Below are 21,408 nucleotides of genomic sequence, written 5' to 3'. Positions count from 1 at the left end.
AGGAACATATCTGACTTTTGTTAATACAATTTCGTGCAATAAATTCAATATGGTTGCAAATATACATGTAAGTATTTTTTTAAACGCTTGTTTCTCGCGACCAGGCTGTAAAGGGTTAACGGGAAAGGAAATAACAGCAGTTTTCAATTTCCTTTACTGTACAAAATTTGCTTAACTATTTACAATGGTATCGCGATTATCGCGAAATAGATTTTATCTAAAATGTTTACTAAAGTTTAACCGAAATTCCTCGAGAATACGAAATTCTGGTCCTTTGTAGTACCTATTAATCGGTCGGATAAACCGATAAAATATTAGGCAAGTGCATTGGAAAGAGAAGTTTTGAATTCCTCCCAACGAGTTATTAGCCTGATGTTATTTAGATACTAATATGAAAATATCGGAGACAGAATTATTTTAATTATCTTCGTTTAACTAGAGTCTAGTAAATAAAGAAGACTGACAGCCCCCATACAACGCCGCGAGAATCGTCGATGTTGTAGATGACATTAAATATTATTTTAACATTTTAGTTATTTGTGTATGAAATCTGCGAGCTTAGTGCTATTTATATGGGGCATTATCTATGAAAAGGGACCTTATTGTTGTCGATGGCGCTTACGCCGCACAGCGTCGCGCGGCATTGTATTTATATCGGAGCATCCTTAATAATGGCACATATTATCAAAACGTAAAATAGGACTTGACTGGCCGCAGTTAGTGAGCCCTTAAAAAAGGTTTAAAAATCTTAAAAGTAGATGGCGCCATAAAATACGGATAGGTATATGTATACTGCTTAAACTTTCATTGTACTTTTAATACACATAATACCGGTCAGAAAAGTCGGACTTTATGGTTAGAAGTAATAAACACAGTAAATGACAAATTATATACGTATAAAACTAAAATGGAAGTAAAAAGGCACGCTATGAACTTGGTGTTGTATGGAGGTTGTTCGTCTTGAATGTTTACAAGTATCTGGTCTAACTTATAGTTTACTTTACTTTACTTTACTAATATGACTGTAGAACTATGTACTTTTACATTCCAACTACTAACATTTCAACTTCATCTATTACTTTTTAAAGCACATTCTAAATGAAAACTACGATCCTAAGCGCAGCTTTGCTATGCTAAACTTTGTCAGGTAAGCTAATATAATAACTGTGAACATTAATTAGTATTTACTTAGTGCTTCATATGAGCGATTGCCTGAAGAAATAAGGACGGAAACATCCGATACAACATTCAAGCGTCGATTGAGAAACTTTTTACTGGACAACCCATTATATTCAATAAGTGAATTTTTTGACATAACTGTACAATTTATAATCGCGTTCCTATTTTTGACATTGTTTTCGTTTAATTATTGTTATTAATTGACGATCCTTCTCAGGTGATTCTTTTCATATTATGAATTTATTTGGATTAAGTATCTTGCTATTATTTAAATGTATTTCTGACGATCACAATATAGATTCTTATAAATTGACATTAATGTAATTTGTACTGTAATCATATATTGTGAAATAAATAAATTTAATCTAATCTAATCTATGGTGAGAAATGGGAGGACAGGATAAGCGTGAAGTGGGCGTACACAGTATATTAACGATCACTTCCAGTTATACCATTTTCCCATCTAACTTGTCACAGACTAGCAACTCACAGCAATTATGGATTAAGGAATAAGTTTGTCTCAGTATGTGAATAACCTTTTAGCCGCAGGAAAATTCCAAGTAGATTGGGTGTTTTACGAGTCAGTTTTTGGTAGCGATATCTTGAACTGCAGCAGCACGATCAAATAAATAGCTATCATGCTTATTGTCTGAAACAAAAAAACAGGTTATAAAAAATACGATTATGTACTTAAATTCAACAGTGGATATATTTCAAAAATAATTGAGCTACCTCTTTGCCTTAGCATGTGTGCGCCGGGACAGTATCTCGCGCACGAGATAAACTACCCGTCCCTAACTAATTATTATTAATAGGTAGTCTATCGCGCGCGCGGATCGTCGACTGGTATCGTATTTTGTCCTATTATTACCTAACTTATATTATTCATAATTCGTTTAGAGTCGGACAAAGCTATATCTGTATCAGGGATGTTGCGGATGCAGATTTTTTGACATGCGCGAATGCGGATGCGGATGCGGATGTCAAGATTAGGTACTTAAAAAACGTCAAATATTACATTTTTAGTATATTTTATTAAAAAAAAATAACGAAACGTTTAGTATTTGAGTAAGAATATAGGTGCGTTATATTTAATAAACAGTAACTTGGCCGACTTTTCTGTATCTAGACGATTTCGTTATAGGTAATGACGAAATTACCTAGCACTTACGCCGCCGCTAAGACGTTCCTGTACCGACTTGTTCGACATCGATTTTATGCGGATGCGGATGCAGATGCGGATGTTGAAAATAATGCGGAAGTTCCGCGGTTGCGGATGCGGATGTTCGCAACATCCCTGATCTGTATGGCATTTGCAAACGATAAAGTGCGGCGATGGCGATGTCGTCATTAATGTCAAATTACTAGGAAAATATGACGTTTATAATAACACTCCCTCACTTTGGCCAGTTCAAGTGGGTTCATAGTTAGCTTAGACACGGACTCTAGTAACTCTAGATAATAAATAATTTTATATCGTCTTTAAAATATTTATTTGTACCTACACAAAAAGTAAAGACAAAATAATGATAATGAATAAATAAATAAGTAAAAAATCTAAATCAAGAGTTGAAAAGTTAAATAAAACTTCTTAGCTTCTCTGTATTACATCTGTATGTACGTAGCAGTGTTGGGCGTATTTAATAACTTGTGTAATTTAATTACTAATCGAATCACATGTAATTATTTTTTTGTAATTTAATTACGTGGAAATTTGATTACATGTAATTCAATTTGCCGTGTAATCTGCAATTGCGATTACATTAATTAGTAATTTAATTATTCGATTACCTTTCGTTAACCCTTTTATTCATTTGCAAAGATGAACAAATTTACTTGGAGTATTATAAAGAAAAACTTTTTAAAAATCCACTCTTACCTGGATAGGGGTTGTGCACAAATCACGCGAGGTATTATCGGCTACTTTGTGACTTTGTTATTTTTCTATTTTCGTTAAATAGACTATATTCTTTATTATTTTCGTTATAGACGTATTTTAAAGTGCGGAGGGAAGGTTTATGTTTAACGAAACCGAGAAAAAGTATCTACTCATGTGGTAGGTATTTTTTCTTAAATTATTTCGTTCACTGTTACAGAAATACACGTGAGGTCTCTTTATAAAAAATGCTTGGATTTCTGATTAAATTATTTTCCCTTGTACAAATTCTTGCAAGAATACTCATTTGCATTTTTTTAAATATAAAAACATTGTCAATAATGAAATGAAATGGAATGAAATGATTATAATTGAGAGAAGTAATTAATTTTAAATTTTAATTTCAAAATGTAATTTAATCGTTAATCGAATGCGCGATTACTTTCTACATGTAATGGAAATTATTTGTTGAAATTACATTTTGTAATTGCAATTGTTAATTTATAATTTGATTATTTTTTGCCCAACACTGGTACGTAGTATGTTCGAACTTGCATAACTTTGGAAGTAAGTTCCCTAAAGTTCTTGGAAGAACTTTGCATTGCGTCAATTGCAATTTAGAGAGCAAATAGAACTAGTTGATTGTAGCTGAACTGTTTCTAATGAGATGATAATTCCAGTGTGAACACTGTGAACCAGTTCCAGAGGTTATGAGGCTTGACGTGCATCTCGTGTTACTTTATAACCGAACACCCTAGTACGCTATCTGGATTATACTAACAACCTTACATACAACCTTAGTATGTAGGAATTATAAGTATTTATGACTTTAACTATAATGTGTAGGTACACTTCACACTGAAGTATGAATTTAGGTAATAGGTTTTAAAAAATACTTGTGCTTGTGCTGTTATAATTGCTGCTGTTTATTATTATTGGAAATAAACAGTTATTTTTTTAACTAGTGTCAAGTTTTGGGTTAAAAAAATAAGTAAATCCTTAAGTCGGGGTTTTTTACAATTTTTAACTTGTGTGCATTGTAACCTCTAAAGTAAAACTACCGCAAAAGTTTTATGTTTAAGACGAGCGTTGAACTGTTGTTGTTTATAAAAGATTTTAGAAACATCAAAACTTACTTTTGTCACCAAAATAATATGCGAGCATAATACTAATTAAGAATAATATAATTATCATTGGCACGAGGAAGTATTTATGTATGATGAATATGATAATTGAAGCAAAACTTCTGAAATTGTTCTTAAAATGTAGGCCAAATTATAATAATTACGTTCCTTCGCAGAAATTTAGAATGCAAAGGAGCGAACAGATTGTTCTTGGGCAGGATTAAGAGGCTCTACTTGTTTTTGTTTTCTGATGAACAGTGACATCTTAAGAAAAAAAGCTTTTGTAACTACTAAAAAATTAAATTAAATTACTAATTTTAGTACGTACTTTCACATTTTGCAGTCGAGTTGGCTAAGAATATCAATACTCTAAGATCGGCTATTTGGCTATCTGCGCCTCTGTTGTTCAAAAATTACAGCAAGCGCGATATAGTTGGAGATTGCCGATCACTGATACTTTTTGGTAGCCCTCCTAACTTTAAATTTAGAGGTCTATCTCTCCACAGTGGATGGAAAAGTTCTTTTCACTAAATGTTATGTTTAAGGGCTTGTTACTTGATGGAAGACATCAGTTAGTCCAAAGTCGCATCTACGAGAGTCTACATTTGTACAGGCCTTGTAGGTTTTCAGGGACATCGTGCACACTTTGAGAAATGAGGACGAAAACAATACGGTCTCAGTTTACTATAGCTGTCGGATACAGAATTTATGAAGCTTTTGAATTCATATTACTCATATAGAGGTTATGCTCATAATTAGGTTATTTAATAACAGGACGGCCATTGAATAATCTATTTATGAACATTACTACTATTTGTACTATTTTAGATACTACCTATAATACCTATATGTATAATAGTTTAATTAACTCAAAAGTAAAGATGAACCTCAAACTCATTTTTGATTTTCTACTTCGTGGGGATCAATCAATACATTTGCCGTTATCTGATAAAAAGGGTCAACGGATACTAACGTAAAGTGATAAAGTGAAAATCCAACTAAAAGTTATATCTAAAATTGAGTAAACTAATCATGCATAAAAATGTGGTGAGGAATAGGGCTCCATAAAGTTCTAGTTCGTGCTCAATTGCTGATAGGTATATAATTACTGTGGGGCCTTCCTTACCATGATGTCTTATTGCGATTCTGTGTAAGACCTAAACTGAATTGCTAAGGGACGGAGTTATGCGACTTATTTAGCTCCGTCCTTTAGCTATTCAGTTTAGGTCCTAAACAGAATCGCAATAAGACATCATGGTAGGTAAGGCCCCTGATCTTATTGGTAGGTACGGAATGCGTACCTAGGTATTCATAAATACTAGGTGGTTGATATGCTCCATCACACCGAGCTACTGAGCAATTTGCGTGCATTTTAGGAATAATCATAATAAAAAGAAATATTAAGGTTTGATTGGCGTTTCTCATCTTGGCCAGGCCCTCCTTTCAGCTATGAAAGGATGTGCAAACAACAGGTCCCCTATACTCACCCTATACTAACAGACAATGTGCCGATGATGAGGATGCGAAACGCCAAGTCATAATTAATTAAGTAGCTTAGTTACCGAAGTAAGTAGCTCTCTGTTGACGTGCGCGTAACCTTTAAGGCTCACAACAGCGGGATTCATCTCGATGGCTTGGATGAAGTGGTCGATCTGCAGACGAAACTCTATTTAAGTATGTTTGCTTATTAAAGACATGTTTGGGTACATATACTGGCATTAAGCTAATTTTTCAGTTTAACTCACGTATTAGTAAATGATTACTACTTACCACTAAAGATACGTCAGTTTAAACCGTACAATTAGCTTAGGTATCTTAGTATGAATGACGACAATTTAAATCGATAAATTTAATATCTTGACTACTTACTTAGTAAAAGTAGGTTAAACATCTTTTGCGGTTCCACTTTTTGTACGACTCCTTTACAGTTTGAGAAATCTGCATTTAAATGAATAATTTTCTGCCTGTTTCCAATGCGATACCAATTAGAGCCTTAAACTAATTGATATTTTTTTGACATCGTGTATGATAGGGCAGATACACTAACCTCTTTTTGAGCAGGCCTGTCGACAGCCAACACGTCAATACCCAGCAATGTGTCTTGCACTCCAGCCGCCACCTAAATAAGGAACGAGTGTAAATTATTCAAAACAAATGTACCGTGCGATTTTGCGGTTAGTCCCATAGATAAATTAAATGTGATCGCCATCGATTACTGAATTAGAAAAATTGGTTCCTGATCACCGATTAAATTTTATCGTACCTATATACAGGGTGTCCCAAGAAGTAGTGATATACTGAAGCTGGGAGGTAGAGGACGTAGAGGGCTATCTGAATCACCCCCATGTATGTTCCGCGATTTTTCGTATTTTCGGAGTTATGATTTTTTTTAATTTTTCACCTGTCGCCGAGTACGATGAGATTTTTATTTATGGTGACGTGAATTATTGCGGTAGATGCTTGATTTTTTTTGTGTGCTAAGCTGATAGATAGGCCAATTCAGTATGGTAACATTTACTATCGTTAGATCTTTGAATGGAATTAAAAAAAATTTAATGCCAAGAAAGATAAAATTACCCAGTATGTTTTATTTTTTTAAGCGCCCTTGAATTTGTGAACATACTGGATAATTTTGTCTTTCTTGGCATTATTTTTTTTTTTAATTCCATTCAGAGATCTAACGATAGTAAATGTTACCGTACTGAATTGGCCTATCTATCAGCTTAGCACACAAAAAAAATCAAGCATCTACCGCAATAATTCACGTCACCATAAATAAAAATCTCATCGTACTCGGCGATAGGTGAAAAATTAAAAAAAATCATAACTCCGAAAATACGAAAAATCGCGGAACATACATGGGGGTGATTCGGATAGCCCCCTACGTCCTCTACCTCCCAGCTTCAGTATATCACTACTTCTTGGGACACCCTATATGTAGGTACATACAATAAGAACGTCGTGGTCCACGATATCCGAGAGCACGGTGTAGATCGCGATGGTTATGTTGAACTAGTTGCCGTTGTCTTTAGCAGACAACCAGAAGAATCTTACCTTGAGCGTGGACTTATGGGATCAGTTTGCGAAGATGAACAGCAAAGTGGAACAGTAAGCAGCGTTGTGGTCCACGATATCAGAGTGCGCGCTGTACACCGTGATGGTTATGTTAAACTAGTTGCCGTTGTCTTTAGCAGACAACCAAAAGAATCTTACCTTGAGCGTGGATTTGTGGGAGCAATCAGCGAAGATGAACAGTAGAGTGGAGCAGTAAGCTGCGTCAACAAAGAGCCCCATCTCCTTGAAGCTGAATTTTAAGCCGTGGTCCACGATCTCAGAGAGCGCGCCATACACCGCGATAGTTATGTTGAAGAACCTTCACGAGGATTTTGGTTAATTAATCAGCTGACGACATTTTTAAAGTAAACACACAGTATGGACTGCATCAAACTAAAATTAAGAGGGAACTAACGCAAAACTGTAATGTTTTTACATATTTTAATCAAGGGCAAATACCATGAAGACTTAAGACATAGCCACACATACAGTTCCATGAAGTATAAAATAGTTACATAAATAAGCAGTAGGTGGAGTAAGTCCGCGCGTAGGCGTTGCCGAGTGACTGCAGTAGCTCAGAGAGGTTCAGCCACAAGAAGCGGTACCTCGAGATCAGCTTCGCCGAGATCTCCACGTTTACGTCCTAGAGAATTAGGTACATATTGTTTTAAGAAACCCATTCAATTATATACTATTTTCTTAACCTTCAATTCACATATATCAACTTTGAAATACTATTACATAAATATTATTAGTAACATACCTAGTAATTACCATACATTATATTACTGGTTTGTAGTAACCTACCTATCAATATCGTTAGATCGTTACATTTCTTTAGAAAAACTGAGAAGTAAAGTTTTCTCGAAACAGGCATAGGTTAGCGCCTAGCATTTTATTATTATGGTTGGGGAATGTATTCTATTGTGTGTACTCTATTGTACGAAAACAAACAAAGCGGTAGTACGGCAAAGGTATTGCACGCAAGTATCTCGTGAGAATAGGAACTACTTAGTTGTACCTACATCTATTGTAGTTCTTAGCTTACTGGAGCCGAGTTACTCACCTACTCACTCGAGACGAGTGTTGCTTGCATGATAAAATAACCCAGGCAAATTAAGGGCTTCACCTAAAAGTTACAGAAAATCTCGTGTGCGCGTCAGAATTTATTCGAGGTCAAATATTATACAAATTGGTTTTTCGCTCATACCAAGGTTTCTATAGCTCCAATGTTATTTACTTCTAGGTAAGAATTGTAGAGCAAGAGCATAAAACTTGCGACCAGTTATTTCATATTTCATTTCAAACATTGTTTCATACGATCAGTCGTTGGTTTTTTATTTACCTGGGTTATAAAGAGGCAAGCGGCAAGGACGGCGATTCGAACTTTATAATCTTGTTATGAAACGGTTTAGGATATGATCTTCTTCGGTTGAAGAAGTTTCGCTGTTGACAGCTGACAGATCCATAAGATTATAAAGTTCAAATCGCCCTCAAGGAGCCTTTTCATTCAGATTTTAATTTCTTGTGTCCTCTCCGGTTGTTTCTTATTTTATTATATTCGTACCTTCCATATTTTCGCTGTTACCTGCATTACCTAATCCGTGAAATGACTCGTAAAGAATTTCGTTTTTATTATTATTATTACACCAATTTCATAGTTTAGTGCATTCTTCATGAATCGTATAATAACGAAAGTAACATTTTTATTCCCTACATTACATTAGGGCAATCAATGTTCTGATCCAATATACATCTATTTTACACGCTCATATTCATAAAAAGGCGGAATAAAACGCAAATTTAATTTACATACCCTGCGAAAACATTCCGATAGGCTTTGCGATGCTATCTTGATGCCTTTGCAGTTAATGTACCAGAGGGCGCAGTTCATGTTGATCATGATGATGATGTGGTAGTAGGCGGTGGTGTGGCGGAGGAGGAAGCCGTCCATGAGGGCGCAGAGGCTGAGGAGGAAGCACACGGCCAGGAGGAGGCAGCCCACGCTTATGATGACGATCTGGGTCTGCAGGTTTGGGAATTGCAGGTTTTCGCCAGTCACCCGGTAGTATCGAACCTAGAAAACGAAACAGCGTAAACTTACTGTCTTAAGCCGTTTAAGAAGTATAACGCTCTTACGGTAGATGTCGCTCGGATCCCCTGTCCCTGTCATATGGAGGATATAATTAAAAAATGGTTAATGAAAACGTAATCATTTGGCGACTTAACAATGCATTCCAATTCCAATAAGTTTATTCTCAATTTTCTCAATCGTATTAACTTCAGTTTACAACTGCTACATGCTGGGGGCATACCTAACCGAACAAAATCAAGGTGAAACGTTAAATATTATAGCACCAAGAGGAGTAAACGCACGTATAGGTTCAGGACTATGAACCCTCGCCACCATGTACGCGGGTGGCGTGAGGCATCCAGCTAAAAGAAAGTTACTGCTAAAATAGGTGTCACAAAGGGAACACGTACTTGAAACTTCCCCCAGCTAGTCTTATAAATGGCGACCTGATGCGCCACGCCCCACCCCACGAAGGGTATCCAGAAGTGCGGCACGAGGAACGCCACGAACAAGATGGCGTAGATGTACTCGTCGAACTTCTTGATGGAGCGCAGGATCATGACGCGCTCATAGCCCACCATGAGGACCACCACGGTGGCTACTATGTAGAAGGAGATGGCGTACATGGTGGCGCGGGATTTCCAGCTAAAGGTGATTGTGCCTGTTTAAAATGACACGGATTCAGTTAATATTACTTAGGTAGGTATATCATTTTATTGAAATATTTAGATATCTGCTTAGCGTACAAACGTAGCGAGTAAAGTACCTAGCATTTACAGTTAAGAGCAAAACTGACTAAATAGTAGCATCATCCGAATAATAATCCATCATTCCAATCACGTATCGTGTTATACCTAGATATGATTAACAACAGTGAAGAATGGGAATGAAGAATAAATACCTCATAAAACAAAACAAATTGCAGTTTTCGGATTCAATTCTATTGTAAAAGGCTTCCTTTCGAGAGCACTTGTGGAATCAAGCGACTAATATAATAGACGGTTCTTCGGGCCCGGCCACATGTGCGCGGTGCGGCACCGCCGCCGCCGCGCGGCGCGGCACCGCAGAAATCTGCGGCGCCGCAAACCGCTCTGCGGCGACGCCCGCCGCAACGCAAAATTTTGCGGTGCCGCGCCGCGGCGCCGCAAAGCGGTGCGCGTCGCCGCGCGCGGTGCCGCGCGCGGTGCCGCAGCGCGGTGCGCGGCGCCGCGCGCGGTGCCGCAAAGCGGTGAGTTTCGCCGCGCGCGGTGCCGCCAAGCGGCGTGCGGCGCCGCGTGTGATGCCACGCTGCATAGTAAAGAATAAAATTCGACTACCAGTTGTTTAATCAGACATGGATCCCTTCACACGTGTTCTGCTCTTGCTGTTGTTATAGCGATAGCGGTTCGCCAAAAAACGCTGTAAATGGTGTTAAAGGTATCAAAATCGGTACGATTGATCTTTAGGACATTTGAAACAATTTGACCCGAAGCACCAACAAATAAAAAAACGAGAGGAGTTATGACGTCATCTTTTTTTGTATGAAATTAAAAAAAAATTGTTTAGAAACCTATCGTGTGTAGTATTAAACGAAAGGGCTTTCTAAGACGGTTCCAAAAATATATCACATCATTACATTTGAGTATTTTTTTTTTTAAATTATAATAAAAATATTTTTTAAAACATACCAAGTTTGGGTTTCTCCAGATACAATACCGTTAAAATTTTTTTTGTTAAATATACCTCAAATTATACCTAATATCCCCATATCTAATTCTAATAAAGCAATTTTGAAAATATTTACATTTAGTATATTTGTTTTAATTTTTTCTACTCCCGTACCTTTATTTGTCATTTAAAAGGTCATCTCATACACACACCTTTAAACCCCTATGTTATAGTTGTCAAGACAAGTCTTTAGTCTATTCCCCAAAAAAGTATTTGTGCATACACGCAGTATCTTTTTGGTACTTTTACGATACTTCGTGTAATCACCACTTAAAAAATATTGTATTAAATACATTGTTGCCAACCTAATTTTAATTGATTGATGAGTACTAAGTGCATTGCTGCTAATTTACAAAATATTCATTAGGTTCTATAGTAGAAACAATAAAATTCCTTCAGAAGTCAGAAACGCGCATGTGACACCCGTAATATAGCAAGATCCATAGACTACGAACACCGCTTAGCGTTGCTTGTTAGTCTCCATAGGCTACTGTGGCCAAAATCGAGAAAAAAAAACTATCCAAAATTGTAATTTAACTAAGAGCAAGTACCAGGGCCTCACGAGTTACTAGAAGGTGTCGCTGACCATCCGGCCGTGGGGCGCGGGGCGCGGTGGCCGGGTCGCGTATCTTAGCTGTATACTTTTGGTTTGTTTACCTACATATATGTCCTATATGATTCCACTTGTTTAAAGTATTATTTTTGTTGAATGAAAAATATTTGTTAAATTTACAATTTTTAATATTTAAAGGTGAGATTTTTCAGTTAATTCTTACATAAATAATTTTTACTACGAATTATAGATTCCGAGATATAAGCGACTTTCTGGAAAACCGTTATACTTATATTAATTTTATGCTTTCTATTTAAATATTTAATTGAGAAATTCATAGATCACACTTTGTAAAATTGAAAAATTAAAAAAAAGTACTTCATGTAATTATTTTCAAAATTGCTTTCTTAGTGTTAGATACCTAATATCCTCGTAGGATATTAGGTATAATTTGAGGTATATTTTACAAAAAAATATTGAACGGTATTGTATCTGGAGAAGCCCAAACTTGGTATGTTTTGAAAATTATTTTTATTATAATTAAAAAAAAGCGGCCAAGTGCGAGCCGGACTCGCCCATGAAGGGTTCCGTATTTAGGCGATTTATGACGTATTAAAAAAAACTACTTGCTAGATCTCGTTCAAACCAATTTTCGGTTGAAGTTTACATGGTAATGTACATCATATATTTTTTTTAGTTTTATCATTCTCTTATTTTAGAAGTTAGGGGGGGGGGGGACACACATTTTACCACTTTGGAAGTGTCTCTCGCGCAAACTATTCAGTTTAGAAAAAAATGATATTAGAAACCTCAATATCATTTTTGAAGACCTATCCATAGATACCCCACACGTATGGGTTTGATGAATAAAAAAATTTTTGAGTTTCAGTTCGAAGTATGGGGAACCCCAAAAATTTATTGTGTTTTTTCTATTTTTGTGTGAAAATCTTAATGCGGTTCACAGAATACATCTACTTACCAAGTTTCAACAGTATAGTTCTTATAGTTTCGGAGAAAAGTGGCTGTGACATACGGACGGACAGACAGACGGACAGACAGACAGACAGACAGACAGACATGACGAATCTATAAGGGTTCCGTTTTTTGCCATTTGGCTACGGAACCCTAAAAACCGGCCAAGTGCGAGTCGGACTCGCGTTCCAAGGGTTCCGCGCATTACACAATTTTTAACAATATGTTTTGTTTAATGAAAAGTCAGTAAAATGTCTTTAAAAAACCCGTAGGGGCCGGATCAAAAACTAAGTACTTAAGTCCGACTCACGCTTGACTGCATATTTCTAATAGGTTTTCCTGTCATTTATAGGTAAAGAACTATTTAGTGTATTTTTTCAATATTGTAGACCCAGTACCTAGTTTCAGAGATAAGGGGGGAAAGGGTCATTTTTTGCCTATTTTCTTGAATAACTGCTAAACTATTTATCTTAAAATTATCATTCCAAAGTTTAATTAATAATTAAATTAATAAACTTTATTTTGAAACACTTTTAGGTACAGAAATTTACAAACTTTTCTCAAAATGAGCTCTTTCATTTGATATGTAACACGATATCTTAGTTTGAAAAACTTTATTTTTTAATTTGCTCTTTTACCTCCCAAAAGTGGCCTACATATTTAAAATTCATTTGTTTACGTTACATATATGTCCGTCTTTGGGTCACAAACTTACATAGGTATGTGTGCCAAATTTTAACTTCATTAAAAGTGAGTAAAATGTCTTTAAAAACCCCGTAGGGGTCGGATCAAAATCTAAGTACTTAAGTCCGACTCACGCTCGACTGCACATTTCTAATAGGTTTTCCTGTCATCTATAGGTAAAGAACTATTCAGTGTAATTTTTTCAAAATTTTAGTCCAGTACTTTCAGAGATAAAGGGGAGGAATGGTAATTTTTTGCCTATTTTCTTGAATAACTGCCAAACTATTTATCTTAAAATTATAAAAAAAATATATTTGAGATTCTCAAAATGAGCTCTTTCATTTGATACACACACGATATATTTTGAATAACTTTATTTTTTTATTTGCTCTTTTACCCCCAAAAAGTGGCCTCCATATTTAAAATTCATTTGTGTACGTTACATGTTCGTCTTTGGATCACAAACTTACATATGTGTGCCAAATTTCAACTTATTGAAAAGTGAGTAAAATGTCTTTAGAAAACCCGTAGGGGTCGGATCAAAAACTAGTACTTAAGTCCGACTCACGCTTGACTGCACATTTCTAATAGGTTTTCCTGTCATCTATAGGTTAAGAACTATTTAGTGTATTTTTTTAAATATTTTAGACCCAGTACCTAGTTTCAGAGATAAGGGGGGGAAAGGGTCATTTTGTGCCTATTTTCTTGAATAACTGCTAAACTATTTATCTTAAAATGATCATTCCAAAGTTTAATTAATAATTAAATTAATAAACTTTATTTTGAAACACTTTTAGGTACAGAAATTTACAAACTTTTCTCAAAATGAGCTCTTTCATTTGATATGTAACACGATATCTTAGTTTGAAAAACTTTATTTTTTAATTTGCTCTTTTACCTCCCAAAAGTGGCCTACATATTTAAAATTCATTTGTTTACGTTACATATATGTCCGTCTTTGGGTCACAAACTTACATAGGTATGTGTGCCAAATTATAACTTCATTAAAAGTGAGTAAAATGTCTTTAAAAACCCCGTAGGGGTCGGATCAAAATCTAAGTACTTAAGTCCGGCTCACGCTCGACTGCACATTTCTAATAGGTTTTCCTGTCATCTATAGGTAAAGAACTATTTAGTGTAATTTTTTCAAAATTTTAGTCCAGTACTTTCAGAGATAAAGGGGAGGAATGGTATTTTTTGCCTATTTTCTTGAATAACTGCTAAACTATTTATCTTAAAATTATAAAAAAAATATATTTGAGATTCTCAAAATGAGCTCTTTCATTTGATACACACACGATATATTTTGAATAACTTTATTTTTTTATTTGCTCTTTTACCCCCCAAAAGTGGCCTCCATATTTAAAATTCATTTGTGTACGTTACATGTCCGTCTTTGGATCACAAACTTACATATGTGTGCCAAATTTCAACTTATTGAAAAGTGAGTAAAATGTCTTTAAAAAACCCGTAGGGGTCGGATCAAAAACTAGTACTTAAGTCCGACTCACGCTTGACTGCACATTTCTAATAGGTTTTCCTGTCATCTATAGGTTAAGAACTATTTAGTGTATTTTTTTCATTATTTTAGACCTAGTAGTTTCAGAGATAAAGGGGGGGAATGGTAATTTTTTGCCTATTTTCTTGAATAACTGCTAAACTATTTATCTTAAAATAATAAAAAAATATATTTGAGATTCTCAAAATGAGCTCTTTCATTTGATATGTAACACGATATAGTTTGAAAAACTTTATTTTTAAATTTCTCTTTTACCCCCCAAAAGTGGCCTTCATATTTAAAATTCATTTATTTACGTTACATCTTCGTCTTTAGGTCACAAACTTACATATGTGTGCCAAATTTCAACTTTATTGGTCCAGTAGTTTCGGAGAAAATAGGCTGTGACAGACGGACGGACGGACAGACAGACGCACGAGTGATCCTATAAGGGTTCCGTTTTTTCCTTTTGAGGTACGGAACCCTAAAAAAAATGACTAAAATATAATGATATGATATTTTTGGAATCGGCTCAGAAAGCCCTTTCGTTTAATACCACACACGATAGGTTTCAAAACAGTTTTTTTTAAATTCCATACAAATCAGAAATCAGAAATCTGCGGCGCCGCAAACCGCTCTGCGGCGACGCCCGCCGCAACGCAAAATTTTGGCACACATATGTAAGTTTGTGACCTAAAGACGAAGATGTAACGTAAATAAATGAATTTTAAATATGAAGGCCACTTTTGGGGGGTAAAAGAGAAATTTAAAAATAAAGTTTTTCAAACTATATCGTGTTACATATCAAATGAAAGAGCTCATTTTGAGAATCTCAAATATATTTTTTTATTATTTTAAGATAAATAGTTTAGCAGTTATTCAAGAAAATAGGCAAAAAATGACCCTTTCCCCCCCTTATCTCTGAAACTAGGTACTGGGTCTAAAATATTGAAAAAAATACACTAAATAGTTCTTAACCTATAGATGACAGGAAAACCTATTAGAAATGTGCAGTCAAGCGTGAGTCTGACTTAAGTACTAGTTTTTGATCCGACCCCTACGGGTTTTTTAAAGACATTTTACTCACTTTTCAATAAGTTGAAATTTGGCACACATATGTAAGTTTGTGATCCAAAGACGGACATGTAACGTACACAAATGAATTTTAAATATGGAGGCCACTTTTTGGGGGTAAAAGAGCAAATAAAAAAATAAAGTTATTCAAAATATATCGTGTGTGTATCAGATGAAAGAGCTCATTTTGAGAATATCAAATATATTTTTTTTATAATTTTAAGATAAATAGTTTAGCAGTTATTCAAGAAAATAGGCAAAAAATTACCATTCCTCCCCTTTATCTCTGAAAGTACTGGACTAAAATTTTGAAAAAATTACACTTAATAGTTCTTTACCTATAGATGACAGAAAAACCTATTAGAAATGTGCAGTCGAGCGTGAGTCGGACTTAAGTACTTAGATTTTGATCCGACCCCTACGGGGTTTTTAAAGACATTTTACTCACTTTTAATGAAGTTAAAATTTGGCACACATACCTATGTAAGTTTGTGACCCAAAGACGGACATATATGTAACGTAAACAAATGAATTTTAAATATGTAGGCCACTTTTGGGATGTAAAAGAGCAAATTAAAAAATAAAGTTTTTCAAACTAAGATATCGTGTTACATATCAAATGAAAGAGCTCATTTTGAGAAAAGTTTGTAAATTTCTGTACCTAAAAGTGTTTCAAAATAAAGTTTATTAATTTAATTATTAATTAAACTTTGGAATGATAATTTTAAGATAAATAGTTTAGCAGGTATTCAAGAAAATAGGCAAAAAATGACCCTTTCCCCCCCTTATCTCTGAAACTAGGTACTGGGTCTACAATATTGAAAAAATACACTAAATAGTTCTTTACCTATAAATGACAGGAAAACCTATTAGAAATATGCAGTCAAGCGTGAGTCGGACTTAAGTACTTAGTTTTTGATCCGGCCCCTACGGGTTTTTTAAAGACATTTTACTGACTTTTCATTAAACAAAACATATTGTTAAAAATTGTGTAATGCGCGGAACCCTTGGAACGCGAGTCCGACTCGCACTTGGCCGGTTTTTAGGGTTCCGTAGCCAAATGGCAAAAAACGGAACCCTTATAGATTCGTCATGTCTGTCTGTCTGTCTGTCTGTCTGTCTGTCTGTCTGTCTGTCCGTCTGTCTGTCCGTCCGTATGTCACAGCCACTTTTCTCCGAAACTATAAGAACTATACTGTTGAAACTTGGTAAGTAGATGTATTCTGTGAACCGCATTAAGATTTTCACACAAAAATAGAAAAAACACAATAAATTTTTGGGGTTCCCCATACTTCGAACTGAAACTCAAAAATTTTTTTTTTCATCAAACCCATACGTGTGGGGTATCTATGGATAGGTCTTCAAAAATGATATTGAGATTTCTAATATCATTTTTTTCTAAACTGAATAGTTTGCGCGAGAGACACTTCCAAAGTGGTAAAATGTGTGTCCCCCCCCCCCTAACTTCTAAAATAAGAGAATGATAAAACTAAAAAAAATATATGATGTACATTACCATGTAAACTTCAACCGAAAATTGGTTTGAACGAGATCTAGCAAGTAGTTTTTTTTAATACGTCATAAATCGCCTAAATACGGAACCCTTCATGGGCGAGTCCGGCTCGCAGTTGGCCGCTTTTTTTTAATTATAATAAAAATAATTTTCAAAACATACCAAGTTTGGGCTTCTCCAGATACAATACCGTTCAATATTTTTTTGTAAAATATACCTCAAATTATACCTAATATCCTACGAGGATATTAGGTATCTAACACTAAGAAAGCAATTTTGAAAATAATTACATGAAGTACTTTTTTTTAATTTTTCAATTTTACAAAGTGTGATCTATGAATTTCTCAATTAAATATTTAAATAGAAAGCATAAAATTAATATAAGTATAACGGTTTTCCAGAAAGTCGCTTATATCTCGGAATCTATAATTCGTAGCAAAAATTATTTATGTAAGAATTAACTGAAAAATCTCACCTTTAAATATTAAAAATTGTAAATTTAACAAATATTTTTCATTCAACAAAAATAATACTATAAACAAGTGGAATCATATAGGACATATATGTAGGTAAACAAACCAAAAGTATACAGCTAAGATACGCGACCCGGCCACCGCGCCCCGCGCCCCACGGCCGGATGGTCAGCGACACCTTCTAGTAACTCGTGAGGCCCTGGTACTTGCTCTTAGTTAAATTACAATTTTGGATAGTTTTTTTTTTCTCGATTTTGGCCACAGTAGCCTATGGAGACTAACAAGCAACGCTAAGCGGTGTTCGTAGTCTATGGATCTTGCTATATTACGGGTGTCACATGCGCGTTTCTGACTTCTGAAGGAATTTTATTGTTTCTACTATGCACTTAGTACTCATCAATCAATTAAAATTAGGTTGGCAACAATGTATTTAATACAATATTTTTTAAGTGGTGATTACACGAAGTATCGTAAAAGTACCAAAAAGATACTGCGTGTATGCACAAATACTTTTTTGGGGAATAGACTAAAGACTTGTCTTGACAACTATAACATAGGGGTTTAAAGGTGTGTGTATGAGATGACCTTTTAAATGACAAATAAAGGTACGGGAGTAGAAAAAATTAAAACAAATATACTAAATGTAAATATTTTCAAAATTGCTTTATTAGAATTAGATATGAGGATATTAGGTATAATTTGAGGTATATTTAACAAAAAAATTTTTAACGGTATTGTATCTGGAGAAACCCAAACTTGGTATGTTTTAAAAAATATTTTTATTATAATTAAAAAAAAAAATTACTCAAATGTAATGATGTGATATATTTTTGGAATCGTCTTAGAAAGCCCTTTCGTTTAATACTACACACGATAGGTTTCTAAACAATTTTTTTTTAATTTCATACAAAAAAAGATGACGTCATAACTCCTCTCATTTTTTTATTTGTTGGTGCTTCGGGTCAAATTGTTTCAAATGTCCTAAAGATCAATCGTACCGATTTTGATACCTTTAACACCATTTACAGCGTTTTTTGGCGAACCGCTATCGCTATAACAACAGCAAGAGCAGAACACGTGTGAAGGGATCCATGTCTGATTAAACAACTGGTAGTCGAATTTTATTCTTTACTATGCAGCGTGGCATCGCACGCGGCGCCGCACGCCGCTTGGCGGCACCGCGCGCGGCGAAACTCACCGCTTTGCGGCACCGCGCGCGGCGCCGCGCACCGCGCTGCGGCACCGCGCGCGGCACCGCGCGCGGCGACGCGCACCGCTTTGCGGCGCCGCGCGGCGGCGGCGGCGCCGCACCGCGCACATGTGGCCGGGCCCTTAGAGATGAATCTTGTTACCCCACTGGTTTAAATGCTGACGAGTTTGGTTTTGCCACGTTTGGATCACGAGCAATATTTCATTTATTTTTGCCGTTCTCCATCTCGTCCTTATTTAGGACTATGTAGAATGTACGGATGTACTTATTAGATGGAACATTAACGAAGAAATGTCGGTTTACACCAAAGACAGAAGATAAGCGCTAGTTACGTCATTAACTTTACTTAACATTAAAAGAGACACTTTCTGAAACAAAATCTAACGATTGAATAATTTTACGGCTTAGAGTGTTTAGACGCAGGTACGCGATACACGGCCGTCGTGAACGCTGTTCGCACTGTTAGTGCTTGAGAAAGGAGACCTCCGAAACATGTCGCTCAATGACTTAAAACAAGTGAGTCTAAACCGTAAAATTATTCAATGTTAGTATGTCTCACAACAGTTTAAATTCGAAAATCTAACAAACCTGGGCGTGACCTGGTGATAGGCATCACGGCTAGAGCTCGGAACAGCACCAGCAGCAGCTTGTGGTCGCGATAGAACTGATCGTGGGTCTCGCAAGTGTCGCCATCTTGTGACGAGAGCATGTCTCGCTGTTCTTGCTCCTGTACAAGCAGGTGAAGTGGGTAATCTTGATAGAAGTAAGACCAAGAAAAGTCTGCAGCGCAACAATTTGACAGCGAATTAATCAACTATATAATGGCACTATTTAATCCATTTTCTGTGGTGTTGTCACATACTGATTTTTAAAAACTACTTTTATATCGAGAGCTGCAGACTTTTCTTGGCCTTACTCTACATGTTTGATTTGAAACTATCTCTTCATGTATCAATATGTCATGATTATGATAGCTGAATCGTGAGTTTGGGGTTTCCTCAAACCGATAGCAAGCTCAAGTTCCTTCAAGGTATTTGGCTGAAATATTTATCAATTCACTGTTTTGCCATTATTGCAGCTGTTAATGTTATCATGTGTCCCTAATCATTAACCTCGACTCTCCTGCCGACACATTACGAGTATACTAGTAAATTAAGAAGTAACTATGTATAATTAAATAAATAATTTTGCAAACTTACGTAATCAGCCTGCGTCTTCCCATAGGCCACCTTACCATTAACTTGCTTCATATCGTTCGGGTACAGGGTGCCGTTCAGGCCTTCGTCGAAGTAATGGTCAGGAATCATCTTTCGCGATCTGTAAACTTAGATTCGCATGCACCTTGGAATTTTAGGAACTAAATCTGAGATAGAATGATATTACTGTAGGTACTTAGGTATAAAGTATATTCTGTGATAGAAAAAGAATACCTAGGTAAACAGTTTTCATATTAAAATCAAATAAATCAACGAAGAACCAATAAAACAAATAAAAGTCAAGCCAGAGAGAAACGCCCCGAGCCAGGTTTTTTCTTCTTCGTTGAAAGCGCCATTAAATATTTCCCTGAAGCACTTACCTATTTTTCTTATTTCTATCGTAGAAATACACTGAAAATTAGTGCAGCGAGACACTTCACTTTGATTATTATGCGGACGCGATCGCTTTTCTCTCAAGGTGACTGTACTTATGCTGAAATCCTACGTCATCTCTCGCCCGTGGTCTCAATGGCTATGGGGAATTAATGGTACGCCATGAAAAGGCCTCGTTACCGACCGGGTAAACAATGAGTGTAAATTTAATTAAAATTTAAAGCCAACGACTTCGCCTTTAGCATTTCAATGCCACGCTAACGATTATTTTGACGGACATGGACAAACAAATTGTCGGGAGATTAACCTTCACCGGTAAATAGGTATACGCCTACGCTATGGGGTAGGCGTACCTATTTACGGGTGAAGGTACCTATTTACGGGCTCCTTAATCCTAAAGGGGCCCACTGATTAACAGTCCGCCGGCCGATATGGGTCTGTCAGAACAAAAAATTGACAGCTCCGTACAACTGACAGGCCGATATCGTCCGGCGGACTGTTAATCAGTGAACCCCTTTAGAAATCGCTATAAATTAAGTAAAGAATAACTTACTTCACGATGGTGATAAGTTTTCTGCCAACAAACTGCTATGCAGTTTGGCAGATAAGTAACAATATTTATGTAATTTCTCTTTTAATAATAAATAAAGAAAATAAAAATCGCTTAGAGGAGATTGTGGTCTTAAAATCACATCACCTGCTAGCACGAGTTGCGTTATCGCGATTATTTTTACACAGGTAACCTAGGAGCCCTAAGCGGGGTAGGACGCATCGACATTACCGACAATGCCTCAAATGTACCTCGATTTGGCCTAAGTATTGCTTAGT

General features: G+C 35.9%; 1 protein-coding gene across 1 annotated transcript; it reads right to left on the bottom strand.

Moving 5' to 3' along the window:
- Positions 1–1,683: 1,683 nt before the first annotated feature.
- LOC134652901 (gustatory and odorant receptor 22-like) lies at positions 1,684–20,298 on the bottom strand. Its single transcript, XM_063508133.1, has 9 exons — positions 20,191–20,298; positions 19,580–19,718; positions 9,718–9,968; positions 9,050–9,310; positions 7,749–7,876; positions 7,393–7,552; positions 6,227–6,298; positions 5,742–5,831; positions 1,684–1,828 (listed from the first exon to the last, which is right to left on the bottom strand). Exons 1-9 carry the CDS (start codon positions 20,296–20,298, stop codon positions 1,754–1,756), a joined length of 1,284 nt encoding a protein of 427 aa, XP_063364203.1. The 3' UTR covers positions 1,684–1,753.
- Between the last annotated feature and the right edge of the window lie 1,110 nt (positions 20,299–21,408).

This window comes from Cydia amplana, chromosome 12 (genome assembly GCF_948474715.1).
Source record: "Cydia amplana chromosome 12, ilCydAmpl1.1, whole genome shotgun sequence".
Taxonomy (NCBI): Eukaryota; Metazoa; Arthropoda; class Insecta; order Lepidoptera; family Tortricidae; genus Cydia; species Cydia amplana.
This window is presented reverse-complemented; position numbering and strand designations above follow the sequence as displayed.

What these genes read in the sequence shown, in the direction of transcription:
- LOC134652901 (XM_063508133.1), bottom strand. Translation starts at nt 20,298, where the DNA reads ATGATTCCTGACCATTACTTCGACGAAGGCCTGAACGGCACCCTGTAC. An exon ending in TATCACCAGGTCACGCCCAG is followed by an intron (nt 9,969 to 19,579) that starts GTTTGTTAGATT and finishes CATTTTAAACAG; the next exon opens with GCACAATCACCTTTAGCTGG. An exon ending in CCCACAAATCCACGCTCAAG is followed by an intron (nt 6,299 to 7,392) that starts GTAAGATTCTTT and finishes TTCCTTATTTAG; the next exon opens with GTGGCGGCTGGAGTGCAAGA.